At 40.9% G+C, this 12,408-nt stretch overlaps 5 protein-coding genes and 1 long non-coding RNA gene across 7 annotated transcripts; 3 read left to right on the forward strand and 3 right to left on the reverse strand.

Moving 5' to 3' along the window:
• Positions 1-163: 163 nt before the first annotated feature.
• On the reverse strand, positions 164-1,418 carry LOC135165975 (NEDD8). Its single transcript, XM_064127833.1, has 4 exons — positions 1,272-1,418; positions 1,181-1,198; positions 906-1,018; positions 164-576 (listed from the first exon to the last, which is right to left on the reverse strand). Exons 1-4 carry the CDS (start codon positions 1,287-1,289, stop codon positions 492-494), a joined length of 234 nt encoding a protein of 77 aa, XP_063983903.1. The 5' UTR covers positions 1,290-1,418; the 3' UTR covers positions 164-491.
• Positions 1,419-1,504: 86 nt separating this feature from the next.
• Positions 1,505-2,276, forward strand: LOC135165974 (transcription and mRNA export factor ENY2). Its single transcript, XM_064127832.1, has 2 exons — positions 1,505-1,703; positions 1,893-2,276. Exons 1-2 carry the CDS (start codon positions 1,654-1,656, stop codon positions 2,119-2,121), a joined length of 279 nt encoding a protein of 92 aa, XP_063983902.1. The 5' UTR covers positions 1,505-1,653; the 3' UTR covers positions 2,122-2,276.
• A 149-nt stretch (positions 2,277-2,425) lies between these two features.
• Positions 2,426-4,729, forward strand: LOC135165960 (uncharacterized). 2 transcript variants are annotated; one of them, XM_064127808.1, is made up of 3 exons: positions 2,426-3,239; positions 3,311-4,432; positions 4,590-4,729. In XM_064127808.1, the coding sequence occupies exons 1-3, from the start codon at positions 2,531-2,533 to the stop codon at positions 4,631-4,633; spliced, it is 1,875 nt and encodes a 624-aa protein (XP_063983878.1). In that variant the 5' UTR covers positions 2,426-2,530; the 3' UTR covers positions 4,634-4,729. The 2 variants fall into 2 exon arrangements, with proteins under 2 accessions (XP_063983878.1, XP_063983877.1); XM_064127807.1 differs by having other exon boundaries at positions 4,546-4,685.
• A 142-nt stretch (positions 4,730-4,871) lies between these two features.
• Positions 4,872-5,365, reverse strand: LOC135165976 (uncharacterized). Its single transcript, XR_010299609.1, has 2 exons — positions 5,209-5,365; positions 4,872-5,037 (listed from the first exon to the last, which is right to left on the reverse strand). It is a non-coding gene; the product is annotated as an uncharacterized LOC135165976 (long non-coding RNA).
• Positions 5,366-6,003: 638 nt separating this feature from the next.
• On the forward strand, positions 6,004-8,066 carry LOC135165964 (zinc finger protein 93-like). The gene is made up of 2 exons (XM_064127812.1): positions 6,004-6,139; positions 6,384-8,066. Exons 1-2 carry the CDS (start codon positions 6,014-6,016, stop codon positions 8,064-8,066), a joined length of 1,809 nt encoding a protein of 602 aa, XP_063983882.1. The 5' UTR covers positions 6,004-6,013.
• Positions 8,038-10,900, reverse strand: LOC135165968 (phospholipase B1, membrane-associated-like). The gene is made up of 6 exons (XM_064127824.1): positions 10,762-10,900; positions 10,073-10,177; positions 9,241-9,629; positions 8,829-9,121; positions 8,575-8,753; positions 8,038-8,492 (listed from the first exon to the last, which is right to left on the reverse strand). The coding sequence occupies exons 1-6, from the start codon at positions 10,898-10,900 to the stop codon at positions 8,365-8,367; spliced, it is 1,233 nt and encodes a 410-aa protein (XP_063983894.1). The 3' UTR covers positions 8,038-8,364.
• Positions 10,901-12,408: the final 1,508 nt, after the last annotated feature.

The raw sequence follows: 12,408 nt of genomic DNA on the forward strand, positions 1-12,408 counted from the left end.
AATGGCATTTTTTGTACGTAGGTATAGTTGATGTTAACAAATCAAAGTAATCTATATTATCTCCCTGATGAATAAATAATTATCACCACACAAATTAAAGAACTTTAATTTTTTTCAATTGGAAAAAATTATTTACTTAAAATAAATTTGATACTTAACTAACTTCAACTATTATTCCTCATTTATTATTTATTTTAAACATTTATGTATTTTTAATATCTATTAATTCGTGAAAGTTTCAGTGAATGTTGAATACAATAAGCGAAGTAGTCATTATATTTAATCAAACAATTTAATCCATTTATTTCGAAGTTAAGTTGCAAAGTTCTTGATCTCAATGAATATGTCCAACATATGACGTATTGAGTCTCTGCTGAAGTATTCCCAACGATTTATGACTCATTCCCTTCCAATTTAATCTGCTAGCAGTTGTTGGTCGTTGATGAAGACGATTATGGGACCAAAATCGCGTATTTAATTTTTTTTTGGTATTAGAAACCACCTCTCAACGCGAGTACCAAGTGCAGGACAGAACCGCCTTGGACTTTGTAATCCTGAGCTGTTTTTTCATCATTCCTAGGGAGAAATTGAGAGCCAGGGGATGAATATGTTTAATAATTATTCCTCAGGGCAGTTTATTTATGGGGATTAATATTTTTGGAAAAGGGTTTTACACATTTTTTCCTGATGTTTTTCATTGAACATCCAACAAATGAACTTAAAATTGGAATACGTAAAAATAGCTGTGACTAAAATTTCTAATGACAGAAAGAGGTCAGTGAACTTGAACTTCAACTGACTTTCCTATATACATCAATATCCTAACCTCTCTTTCGTGAATGTTTCTCCACTCTCCAAAGGAAGTTATTCACTCCCGAATTGTAAAAGCAATCGTAAAATCTTACATTTGTTTTCCCGAAAAGATTAACCTCTGCTGCTGTGGAGGAATGCCTTCCTTTTCTTCTACTCTTTCCTTGATCCTCTCTACTTTGTCGGTAGGTTCGATATCGATTTCGATCTGCAATAACAACAAAAGCATCAGTCGAACCTACAGTTCAACAATCAGACAATCGACTCTCAATTATTCAATCGCCTGGAGAATGCCGAATCCCAGTGACATGACTGATCATTTTTTTCACCGGCTCGCGGGCTCATTATTACGATAAATTTGAGTTGTTACCTCTTTCCCTGTCAGTGTCTGAAACGAAAAAAATACTCGTCAGTCAATGATATATATCACAAGAATTTATTTCACCCCTTGTCCACAATACCTTGACTTTGATCAACATTTTTGTCACGTTTTTTGGTTAATTATACTAAAAGTTTACACTAACGAACGCCGACGGACAAATTTCCTTCTGCTGATCGTCGGATGCACCATGAACTTGATGGACTCTAGGGGCATAACTGATGATCTAATATTACACACCGATCGCAGTGCCAGTGTTTCATCAATGTTGATAACCATGTGTAGGTAAGTGGATATTCCCCATTGTCTCCAATCCAAGATGGCGTCATTCTTGTTTGTTGATGTTTGCGAACTCTTGCGAATTGCTGAGAATATTCTGGACAATTGTTACTTTGCCAATAAACGAATCGTGAGGGGAGTTCAGTTTTTTGGTGATTGTTAGAGACGAATTATAGCAACTCAAGATGAAAGCTGCACCTCATCAACGACTAGTGATGGTTGGAGATCGTGATGGGTGAGTTTGGCATGAAATAATTGTTAGAAAAGTATTGGGTACTCATTTGGCAAAGGGTTGGATTCAGTAGAACTTTTCGTGGAAAATTTTTGTATTGAATTATTTTACGTCTGGCTCGTGTGACGTTTCATTGAGCCAAGAGATAAATTTTAATTAACAAATGAATTCAATAAATAAATACATTTCTAGGCTCAAAGAGCTCTTGCGTAGACGATTGGTGGAATGTGGATGGAGAGATCAAGTGAAGATCATCTGCAAGGACTTGATCAAAGAGAATGGGCACGACATAACTTATGACCTTCTGCTAGCCACAGTCACCTCCACAGCACGAAGTCTAGTCCCTGATTCAGTGAAGAAAGAACTGCTGCAGAAGATCAAAAATCAGCTGCTGGCCCAGGAGGAGAAGCTTAAGATGTAATTTACTCGATCATGTGTTACTTATTTAACCTATTATGTACTACCATTTATTCCTCGAATGAACACTATTCTTCGTCTCGTTCAATTGTGCTGTATAAAGACGATGTGTAAGACGATGACTGACTGATAAATAATTATGCTTTTTTACGTACACAATTGTTGTCGTCTTTACGCAAATCAAGATGATCTGTATTATCCACAATTCCTCCCAAATCGAGCTCCAGAAAAACGTAAACCCCGTTCTAACACTGACACGTCCTTTCCGGGAAAGTCATTCTCACGATAAGAATTCCCAGTCATAAGGAAAGTCTCTCACCACTGTAATGTGAGGATCCATCGTTAAGCTAAATATTCACAGACCTTCGTACAAAAAATTTTGCCCAGTTGAAACGAAAATTAAAATAACCGCGATGAGTGGGAACGCAAATAAAAATTTTCCCAAGAATGTGATTCACATTTACGACGGAGACCGATTCGAGGACCTGGAGATTGAAAATTCCGAAGATGTTTTACGCGGAATCGACAACATTCTGGAGAACTTCGAGATAAAAATTCTGAACCCTCTGAGGAGTGACAAAAAGCTTCTTGTTCTCGACGTGGATTACACCCTCACCTGTTACGAGGGAACTCCTCGGGATTTCTTAGACGACATGATGAAAATTGTCTACGAGAACTACGACATCGTCCTGTGGTCAGCCATGACCGGGGAATTCACGGAAACCAGAATCAAATCCTTGGAACTCCTCGGAAATCCGAATTACAAAATTGCGTTCTGTCTCGAGAGAGACTGCATGGTTCCCGTCTTCAGTTGGAAATTCGATGACTACATATACGTAAAGGCTCTGGACTTGATCTGGAAGAAGTTCCCGAGGTATTCCATCAAGAATACGATAATATTCGACGACAATTGGAGGAATTACGCCCTGAACAGGACGGCGGGACTGAGTACGACGAGGCATCGCGAGAGTTCCAGTCCGAATGGCAGAACTGAATTATTGAGAGTCGCTGAATATCTGACTTTGGTTTCGAAGCTTATCAACCTGGATATCTTCGATCATAACCAGTGGATGTCCAACCAAGTTCTGATAGGCAAGCAGAACATCAAATCGTTTGAAAGAGGTTTGTGCAAGACCATTTACATGACTGCATTCCATTTCAAAATCCTGATCTATAAATTCCCCCAACTGCAGCGACCACAATTGAAGATGAGGTGGCCATGAGTTCTCTTTCATCCGACCCCCACATAACCCTCCACCTCCTCTCCTCATCCCCAATCCCTGAGCTGCCCTACCATGGAAGAGAGGGCCCACCGGGTCACAGGCTCAGCAAAACCCTGACGTTCGTCGAGAAAGACAAGCTGAAAAACGAAATTGAACTCCTGGACCTCGTGAGCCCGGAACTCTACGCCTCCGAGATGACGAGAAATGCAGAAAAATGGGACGTTGAAGTGCTGAGCCCCCTGAGGGACGGCAAGAAGCTCCTGATCCTCGATCTCGGGTACACCCTCTGCGATCCCGACGTCCCGTCATTCCCCTCCCTCAAAGCGAGACGTCCGCATCTGTCCCAGCTGCTGACCCGAGTGTATCGTCACTATGACATCGTCATCTGGTCCGACATGACCCGCGAGGATTCGTCGGAGGCTCTCCGAGAGATGGGGATCATCAACGACGAAAATTACAAAATAGCTTTTCACCTGTCCTTCGAAGAGATGATGACAGTGACAACCTCTCAGTCGGGTTCTGTTCACTTGAAACCTGTGGAGTTCGTCTGGAAAAAATTCCCGGAGTTTTCGGCGAAAAATACAGTTATAATCGACGACAACAAGTGGTACTTCGCCCTGAACTATCAGTCCGGGTGCGAGGTGATGCCCTACAAAGCGAGGAATGAAGATTTGGACGTGGAGCTGGAGTTCCTGGCGAGTTATCTGGAATGGATAGCGTTCTTCGATAATTTTCAGAATCTCAATCACAAGAACTGGAGGTGCCCCAGGAATGTGGTGATAGGGAATAAAAAAATTGTCGATCAGAAACGAAGAGTTGATATCGAATGGCACCTCAACAAGCTGAAGTTCGTGAATGTTCCTGAGGACGTGACAGTCGGGGAACTGAAGTATTTTATTCATGATACCATTGGAGTTCCAGTCGCCCGACAGGTTCTCCTGTTCAATGTTCCTGTGGGGTTTAAGTACGAGGGTGGACGGGTTCTAGAGGCAGATGTGGGAAGTCCTGAGACTCTTGCGTGGAAGAAACTCTTGGAGAAAAATCGCTGGAACGTGGGATACGAAGAGGCGGGGGGGAAAGCACTTCCCAGAGGTGAGTCTGACCTTTCTTTGTGTGTTATTTATTTTTAGGAAGAACGTTAGCATTTTTTAATGGACATAAACAACTTGCCGGGAGTTCCCTGGCATTAATTTTGATTTTTCAAGAGCTCCTGAATGTCGGTCGCCTGATAGATCATGTTCCTTTGCAGATAGCTGTCCACGTGTTCAGAAGAAGACAAGAAAGTCTTTCTGATCCATTCACGAATAGTCAGTATGGAATTCTTGTGACATAAAAATAGTAGGTCAACAGAACCTCGTGATCAAACAGTCACAGGTCAAGTACAAGTTCGAAGCACAACAGATAACGACACAATGTGTATGTTGATTAAAAGTCCAATCGAATAATTAAAGCTAATTAACAAAAATGGGAACAAGGATTGGGGTATGTCTGACTGTGCTCCTCTTGTTAACTGAACTGTCTAAAAACGTAATGACATTTATCAATTTATTTATCCAAAATATTTAACAACGTTCAGGACGAGCCTCCTCAGCTCCACATGTCAGTCGAGCAAGTGCAGTGATAGTTGACGCATTTGGCAATTCCTCTGTAACAGAGGATTATCCCTGCGCAATGGGAGTCTCTCTGACATCGAATAGCTGAATAAAATAATGTTTGTGTTATTTTTTTAACGATTCACCTGCTAGAGAAATCAATAGAAAAATTCAGGAAAATTGTTAATGAAAGAAAAGGGCAGGTGTACTGTTTAGAGAATTAAAATTTAAAAAATGATGTAGGAATTCACTAGGTGGTTGTAAACGATTTCCTACCTTCGGAGGGGGCTGCCAGGAGGAGAGCCATCGTGATCACCAGAAGCACTGCTACCAGGAATTTCATTGTAGAGAATTTAATGTCAACTAGTTATACTGTTGCAGCAAGTCTGATTGCTCAAGCTACATTGCTGCTAGTCTTAATATATTCTCCTCCTCCGTCCTTCTCTGAATGATAACAATTTTTTTTTTAATTCATTAAGTGAAACCGATCGAAGCGTTTTCCTATGTTTCTTGGAAAATGCGCAGGCAGAACGAGAGAGGAAATGGTGGAATTCCCTCAGCAGAAACGATTACCTTTCGAAAAACTCATTAAATTAATCTATGGAAATTTCCTGATGAACTGAGGTCTAAAGTCATTTGATTAGATTGCGATTTTTGAAGATCCAAATTTTTCAAGCCCAATTTGTAGTCATTTGGCCTTCAGCAACGAGGAGCCACTTTATTAATAAACATATTTATGCCTTAAAAAATTAATAATTAATTATGGTCCTCTGCGGGTTGATAAGGACCGTAATTTTTTTGTCACATGACGAAATTTCAAAAAATTGCTGCGCTTTTATATCTCTGGGGACGAAATCCAGATGAGGGGGAGACGGTGTACAACGCCACGCACGGGTTCCGGAGGTACCTGTACCCTGTTTTGGTGTCGGCGACATCAAAGGTTGGCAATACCTCCCTGTATCATACCTTAAATCTGTGGTGTCACATAACCTCAAAAATCCGACATTTGTATATTGCCTCACACAATAACAAAAAAGCACAACACAGGTGATAGCATCGGAGAGTATTATCAAGCACAATCATGGATTCAACTGTTGTTGAAACTACGTGCAGATTGTGCGCTGATCGTGGAAATAATAATTATGCAATTTTCACGTCTGATTCGTATTCCATCGCTGATAAAATCAATAATTGTTTGCCAATAGTGGTAAGTGAATTTCCAAAGCTGTTCGATATGTTCGTGTTATTGACAAACGCTGTTCTCTTCCAATATTTATTGAATTTTGCAAATTTATTCGAAATTTTTTTTTGGGTATCAAATATTTCTAACTAGTAGGACCTGATTCCGAAGTTTCTGAAGCCTAGACTAATAATTATTATTCCCCTAAATATTTACAAAAATAAAAAATGTCATTCAACCTAAAAAATTCCTATGCATGACACAATTATAGATAAGTCCAGATGACGGTTTGCCATCGCACATTTGCCCTCCCTGTCTGAACGACCTGAACATCTCGCACAGTCTCCGGCAGAGATGTCTCCAGACGGACGGAATATTGCGACAGCAAATGACAGTTGTCATGATCGATGGAATCAAACAGGAGAAAAATTTCGAGGCTGAGAACGAGGAGACAGACGGTGATCCGTCTGACTCCCTTTTCTGCGGCATCTGCGAAGCCAATTTCCCCGATATAAACACCTTCGACAAGCACATGGAGCAGTACCATGCCTCCGAGTGGATCTGCAACCTGTGTCAGGCGGATTTCCAAACGTCGGAGGAATTGCTGCAGCACAAGTACACAAATCACTACGATAGCACGGATAATCTGGAGATGAGGCACGTGGATTCCGATGTCTCCGAGGATCAGTCGGACAACGAGGAGTCTATTGACATCAAGGAGGAGGACGTAGCATTAAATTGTCGGAAAATTCTGGAGAAAGAAAAACCCGTGGCCTGCGATATCTGCGGCGTGATGATTGAGACAGAGAATTATATGGCTCTGCATGTAAAATTTCACCAGCCACGCTCCATGTACTGCTCCACATGCGATCGCCTGTACCAATCGCCGTACGAGCTCTTTCTTCACAAGCAGAACGTCCACAAGGGCTTCGTCAATCAGAAAATGAAGTGGTTCTGCGAGAACTGCGAGAGATTCAGCTCAAATCCCAGATTTTTAAAAAAACATGAAAACTGCGGAAAGGCCAAGTTCAAGTGTAAATACTGCCAGGAGGAGTTCACGAAGCAAAAGCAATTTTTGAGACATCAGAGCAAAAATCATTACGACAAGATGTTCACTGATCCTGATGTGATCAAGTTCAAATGCCCGACCTGTGAGAAGCTCTTCATTGAGAGGAGCTCCTACAGTTGTCATGTCAGGCAACATCGGTTGAGGGTCGAGAGGAAATATGGTTGCGAGGAGTGCGATGCGAGTTTTTTGAGCTCCACGCAGCTCAAGGGCCACATGGAGGACATACACGTGAGACGGAGGGACTACAAGTGCAATAGCTGTGGAAAAGCGTTCACTAGCAGTCGGAGTCTGAAAGCCCACGAGATAAGACACATAAGTCAGACGTGTCGAGAGTGCGGAGAACAATTTGAAAATACTCGAATCCTCCAGAAGCACCTGCTGGAAATCCACAGTATCACCACCCCCGCGACGGGGAAGCACAGCTGCAAAGAATGTGGGAAAAAATTTCCAAAGCTGAGGCTCCTGCAGGATCACAAGAATATTCATTCTGGAAAACGGCCCCATGTTTGTGATATTTGTAAAGAGACCTTCAGGACTTACGCCGCGAGATGGTCGCATGTGCAGAAGCATAAAAATGGAGGATTTTACTGCGATTACTGTCAACGAAAGTTTTCAACAAAAGGTCACGTTCGTCGTCACTTGGTCTGTCATCTACCTCCCGAGGACTGGAAGTACGAGTGTGAAATCTGCCACCAGAGATTCCAGAGGAAATCCCACTTAGACACTCACGCGAAAAAACACAACGACACTCGTCCCTATCAGTGCGACATGTGTGACGCTAGATTTCTCAAAGATAAATTTCTTTTGCAGCACAAAAAACGACGGCACAACGAGCCTCCGCCGAAGAGGATTCGAATCAAAGTTTACCCCCAAAATTTATTGTAAGGTGTTAAATACCTTTATCATCTACATCTTACGCTCTATTTCTATTGTACATGTGTTTATGTATCTACATAATTTAGTGAGATCACGATCCAGTAATTTGGAAAGAAGTATTAATTGAAATATATGGGATATTCAATAGTGATATTGTGTCACTGGTTTATGAATCTTTAATGTTAATCTCGTGTTAATATTAAGTAATGAAAATAGACCCTGCCCACGGACTCAATAATAAAAAATAATAAGAATCTTTCTGACGATTGCTCGTGAGTTCCTCACGACCCCGATGAAGGTGGCAGCTTCAGCTGTTCCCCATGGTTGCGATATAGGGTCGCTCTTCCGTGGGACAAGGTAAGACCCCAATATCCGTCCAGAAGCGACTTTTCTTTCCCACTGGCTCCAGCATATTTCTCCAGAGGGAGTAAGTCACTGGAGAATTAAATTACAGACGAGTAAAAAATATTCTACTTCCCATTAAATAAATTTAGAGTAAAATGGGTCTTGGACTCACTTCTCGCGTTTCCCAGCTGACTGAAGTGGAAACAATCCGCCGACATGTACCGGAAATCGGCGTTTCCGTTAGCTACTGTCGGCCAGGCGTAGTCGGTGAAAAGGGGTTGGACAACCACCGAAAAATCTTCTCGGTGGAATTCGGGGTAAGCTGCTACCTCGTCATCGACTCGTTGAAAGCTGCGAGAAGGCGATAAATACTGAGTAAGACTTTCCGAAATGGAATAATTACGGAATCGTAATATTGATTGTCACCTGAACATGATATCGTAAAATTCCTGGAGCTGATCCCTCCACTGCCGGCCCGTCAGGCACGAACACTCAGCTACAAATGTCAGCTTGCAAAGCCTCGACCGCCCCTTTTGCTCTTTCACGGGCCTGATATGAGGAGCTGATACAATTGACACTAGAGTTCTCGGTAAATTATCCCTGAGCGTTCTCAGGACTTTTATCAAATCTGTCTTGTGATTTTTTACGGTATCCTGAGGTGAGGGATTCCAGCACATGTCCGAGCAGAAGTCATTTGCGCCGTTGAAGAGGCTCACGAGCTAGGCGAGATAGTAATCAATTAGTAATTAAGAATCGTAACGTCTGTAGAGCTTTATGAGCTGGAGAAATTTTGTAGAATTATAGGGACTTCCGGTTAAGTCCAGAAATGTGCACGTACTTTCCAATGATTTTTTATATCAACCCTGGGGTCATTCTTCATTCTCTTGATCAAAATCTCCGCCATGAAGGGCATATCCCTGGACATGGAGGCACTCTCAGCAACATTGAACTCCGCTGCTGGTTCGTGATTCCAGGCGTCCTTCCTGCAATACCCGAAGAGCTTCGGATTGAAGGCTTTCAGAATATTGGGAATAGTCAGAGTGTCCCTCCAGGTCCCTTGTCCACCCCCGAGGGAGGTCACCCCTCGATTTTCAATGAATATTGTTTTCATGTCTGAACCAAAAGCTCCAAATCCCGCGGTTAGAGAGTCCCCCATCGCCCCGATTACGTCGATGTCCCCCGGTCTCAACCTGTCGACCGACGTCGGTACGCTCTCCGAGCGACCGGCTATAGATGATAATTATTCATTTAATGAGGGGTTGATATTGGTACCCGGTAAATAATTGCAGAATTGACAAATTAAAATTGAGAGCCTTATTAAGGTAAAATCAATCGACTGATTAATTTCAATTCCCTAAATTCTGATTTTTTAAAATCGTATAAGAATTATTTATTCATATAGTTGTTAACTTTTTGCTTAACGGGAGATTTAGAAAACTCTTTTTCGTACTCGTAACGAAATGTGCTGCTTCTATCACTGCAGATTATTTTTTAGATGAGTTCAAACGATCTTTGACTTTGACTTTGACAGAAACTCAATAAAATTTCCAGGATTCTGGTCAACGTCCACGAGTAATAACACTCTCTTCCACGTGTTCTCACATTTTTCTTTTCTTGAAAGACCCTCGTTAAAAATGGTTATCAATCAGTGATAATTGTTCGCTCATTACCGGTTATATTGCAGGGGAACGGAACGTTTTCCGGAACGGGATCCTGCACCTTCCCCTGTTTCTGAACCGCCCAGTACAGATCGCCATTTTTATCGCCAGTGCTACCTAAAGGGGGATTAAACATAAGCCACATATAATGATTAATTACCTATTTCTTTCCGTAGATTCCCCGCACGATAAAAGTGAATAGAAAAATCTGGCGATATTTTTGTGGTTTTCAAAATTCAGGTAAAAATTGTGACGTGTAATGGTGTGTTAATTAATAAAATTAATGAGCATGAGATAGAAGAACATAGAAATGTTCGTTGTCTGGGGTTTATGAATTTTTAAAGACTCATTTGTTTATCATTTTGATCGTAAAATGATAATTATGTTGCGTCATTATCTAACAATGATGCGTTCGATGAAAAAAAATCATCTCAGATTTACACCTTTTCAAATGGACCTCACTGACCTCAGAACCTCTGGTTCTGTCACAGTTATAGCACTTCATCAAATATTACATAATATCAAATGGAAAAGTTCATAAATTTTTTTACCTGACTTTTAAATCATTGATTGATGATTTTTTAATCTTGTAATGTGGAAATAAAACGTAACATTCGCTAGAAAATCGAGGGAAAATTTCTTACTTCGTTTAATTTCATTTGTGTGTAATTATTCATCACCTTCTGCTCAGTATTTCTTACCAATTGAATCGGCCATCCAATTTCTGACAGCCCGAACCAGCTGGACACCGAGAGGCATATCTAAAAATGATCTCTGAGTTGTTACAAGCTGACCGCAGCAGACTAAGAGGAAGATCCCGGCCAGCGGAAGTCTCGACATGTTCGATTATTCTCGATTTTTACTTTCCGAATTCGGATATTGAAAAATATTTTAGAGTCCGCTGTCGACCGCGGATGGAACGATACAACAAACAATACTTTTGTTGTCTTAAGATAAATTTTAGCCTACGAGATTTCGATTTCTAAATCGATGACGGCCGTCTCAAGGTTTATTTCAATTGTCAATAACTGCAAAATTGAAAGTTGAATGGATTTTTATGCGGAAGACAAGTCCTCCACTGACTATTTATCGTACCGGATGCTCGCGGCGATCAATCTGAACTGATAGGAACAATTGAAAAATTCTAATATGTGATGCGCATGAGGTGCACTGAGGGGAGTGAGACGAATATAAAATTGGTAGGGGTAGTGGTATATTCTAGGTGTTTTTTTTTAATTTATGAAGAGCGTTGGAGATATCTAAGGACTTCAGCTGCTGTTGATTCAGGACTTTGCCCATGTGAGGGGTCAGTTGTTTTTCCTAGTTTTTAATTTATTCGAGGGGAATATTAAATAATCTCCGTGGAAATTATTATAGTAATTATTCCAATATTTATAATAACGCTCAATTGAAAAAAAAAAATTTCTCCCTCCGGATTTCGGTCCCTCGGTCTTTACGATTTTTTTATTCGGTATCTGACGTGGAAAACAGCAGAAGTTGAATGATCTTCTTATCCGGAAGATAATTTCAACTCTGTCAATGGAACCGGATGGTCGGCGCGATCAATATGAACTGATAGTAACAATTGGAAAAATCTAATAAGTAATGCACGCGAGATGGGCTCGGGGGAGTGATTACGTTTTGCCAAACGTAATTTACTCTCAACACGGGCATGTCCAGCTCTTTTCTCTAGTGAAAATGGGAAGTTATTCTTCAGAAGGTGTTGAAGAGTGAATTAGAACCTGAATTATGCTCCAACAAAGTGGCTCTTACGTTTCACTGGGGGCATTTTACACTTTAGAAATCGTAAATCACGACCTTAATAGCAACGCATTTAACGATTTACTTATGCGTAATTTGCGGAAAAAAACTCAGTGTTTTATGTTGGAAATAAAATTTTTTTTCTGTCGTTAATTACAGGCGAGCAACATGTGAATAAAAAATCATCGCCATTGACGAATGACAAGCAGAAATCACGGTTACGAAACCGTAATTTACGTGATTTTTTAAGCGCAAGTTACGAATACGAAAATCTGAATTTCGTTTATGGAATCGTTTACACCGGTCAGGGTGATTTAGGCTTTCACTTGAAGCCGGAAAAGTTTAAATAATTGTATTATTATAAAAAATACTTGTGAATAGCCTTCACCATGATTTACCTTCAGGAAATATACATTTATTCATTGTCTTTTGTTCTATCCTCCGGCTGATGCGCCCATCAAATGTTTCTTGGCACAGATAAACCACTGATTCCAAGGATTTTGAGATTCGCACGTTCCTCCGATGACATCACCAATTCTCCGATGATTTCGTATGCTCCATGTGCACCTGGCTGATCTATGATTCCC

This window comes from Diachasmimorpha longicaudata, chromosome 9 (genome assembly GCF_034640455.1).
Source record: "Diachasmimorpha longicaudata isolate KC_UGA_2023 chromosome 9, iyDiaLong2, whole genome shotgun sequence".
NCBI classification, from domain to species: Eukaryota; Metazoa; Arthropoda; class Insecta; order Hymenoptera; family Braconidae; genus Diachasmimorpha; species Diachasmimorpha longicaudata.

Excerpts from the sequence above, each read along its gene's own strand:
- LOC135165975 (XM_064127833.1), bottom strand. Across the intron at positions 577-905 it reads ATCTTTTCGGGAAAACAAAT|GAATGATGAAAAAACAGCTC; the intron begins GTAAGATTTTAC and ends ATTTCTCCCTAG.
- LOC135165974 (XM_064127832.1), top strand. The coding sequence starts at position 1,654 with ATGAAAGCTGCACCTCATCAACGACTAGTGATGGTTGGAGATCGTGAT. Across the intron at positions 1,704-1,892 it reads ATGGTTGGAGATCGTGATGG|GCTCAAAGAGCTCTTGCGTA; the intron begins GTGAGTTTGGCA and ends ATACATTTCTAG.
- LOC135165960 (XM_064127807.1), top strand. The coding sequence starts at position 2,531 with ATGAGTGGGAACGCAAATAAAAATTTTCCCAAGAATGTGATTCACATT. Across the intron at positions 3,240-3,310 it reads CATCAAATCGTTTGAAAGAG|CGACCACAATTGAAGATGAG; the intron begins GTTTGTGCAAGA and ends CCCCAACTGCAG. Across the intron at positions 4,433-4,545 it reads GGGGAAAGCACTTCCCAGAG|AGCTCCTGAATGTCGGTCGC; the intron begins GTGAGTCTGACC and ends TGATTTTTCAAG.
- LOC135165964 (XM_064127812.1), top strand. The coding sequence starts at position 6,014 with ATGGATTCAACTGTTGTTGAAACTACGTGCAGATTGTGCGCTGATCGT. Across the intron at positions 6,140-6,383 it reads ATAATTGTTTGCCAATAGTG|ATAAGTCCAGATGACGGTTT; the intron begins GTAAGTGAATTT and ends ACACAATTATAG.
- LOC135165968 (XM_064127824.1), bottom strand. The coding sequence starts at position 10,900 with ATGTCGAGACTTCCGCTGGCCGGGATCTTCCTCTTAGTCTGCTGCGGT. Across the intron at positions 9,122-9,240 it reads ATATAAAAAATCATTGGAAA|CTCGTGAGCCTCTTCAACGG; the intron begins GTACGTGCACAT and ends TATCTCGCCTAG. Across the intron at positions 8,493-8,574 it reads TCAGCTGGGAAACGCGAGAA|TGACTTACTCCCTCTGGAGA; the intron begins GTGAGTCCAAGA and ends TTAATTCTCCAG.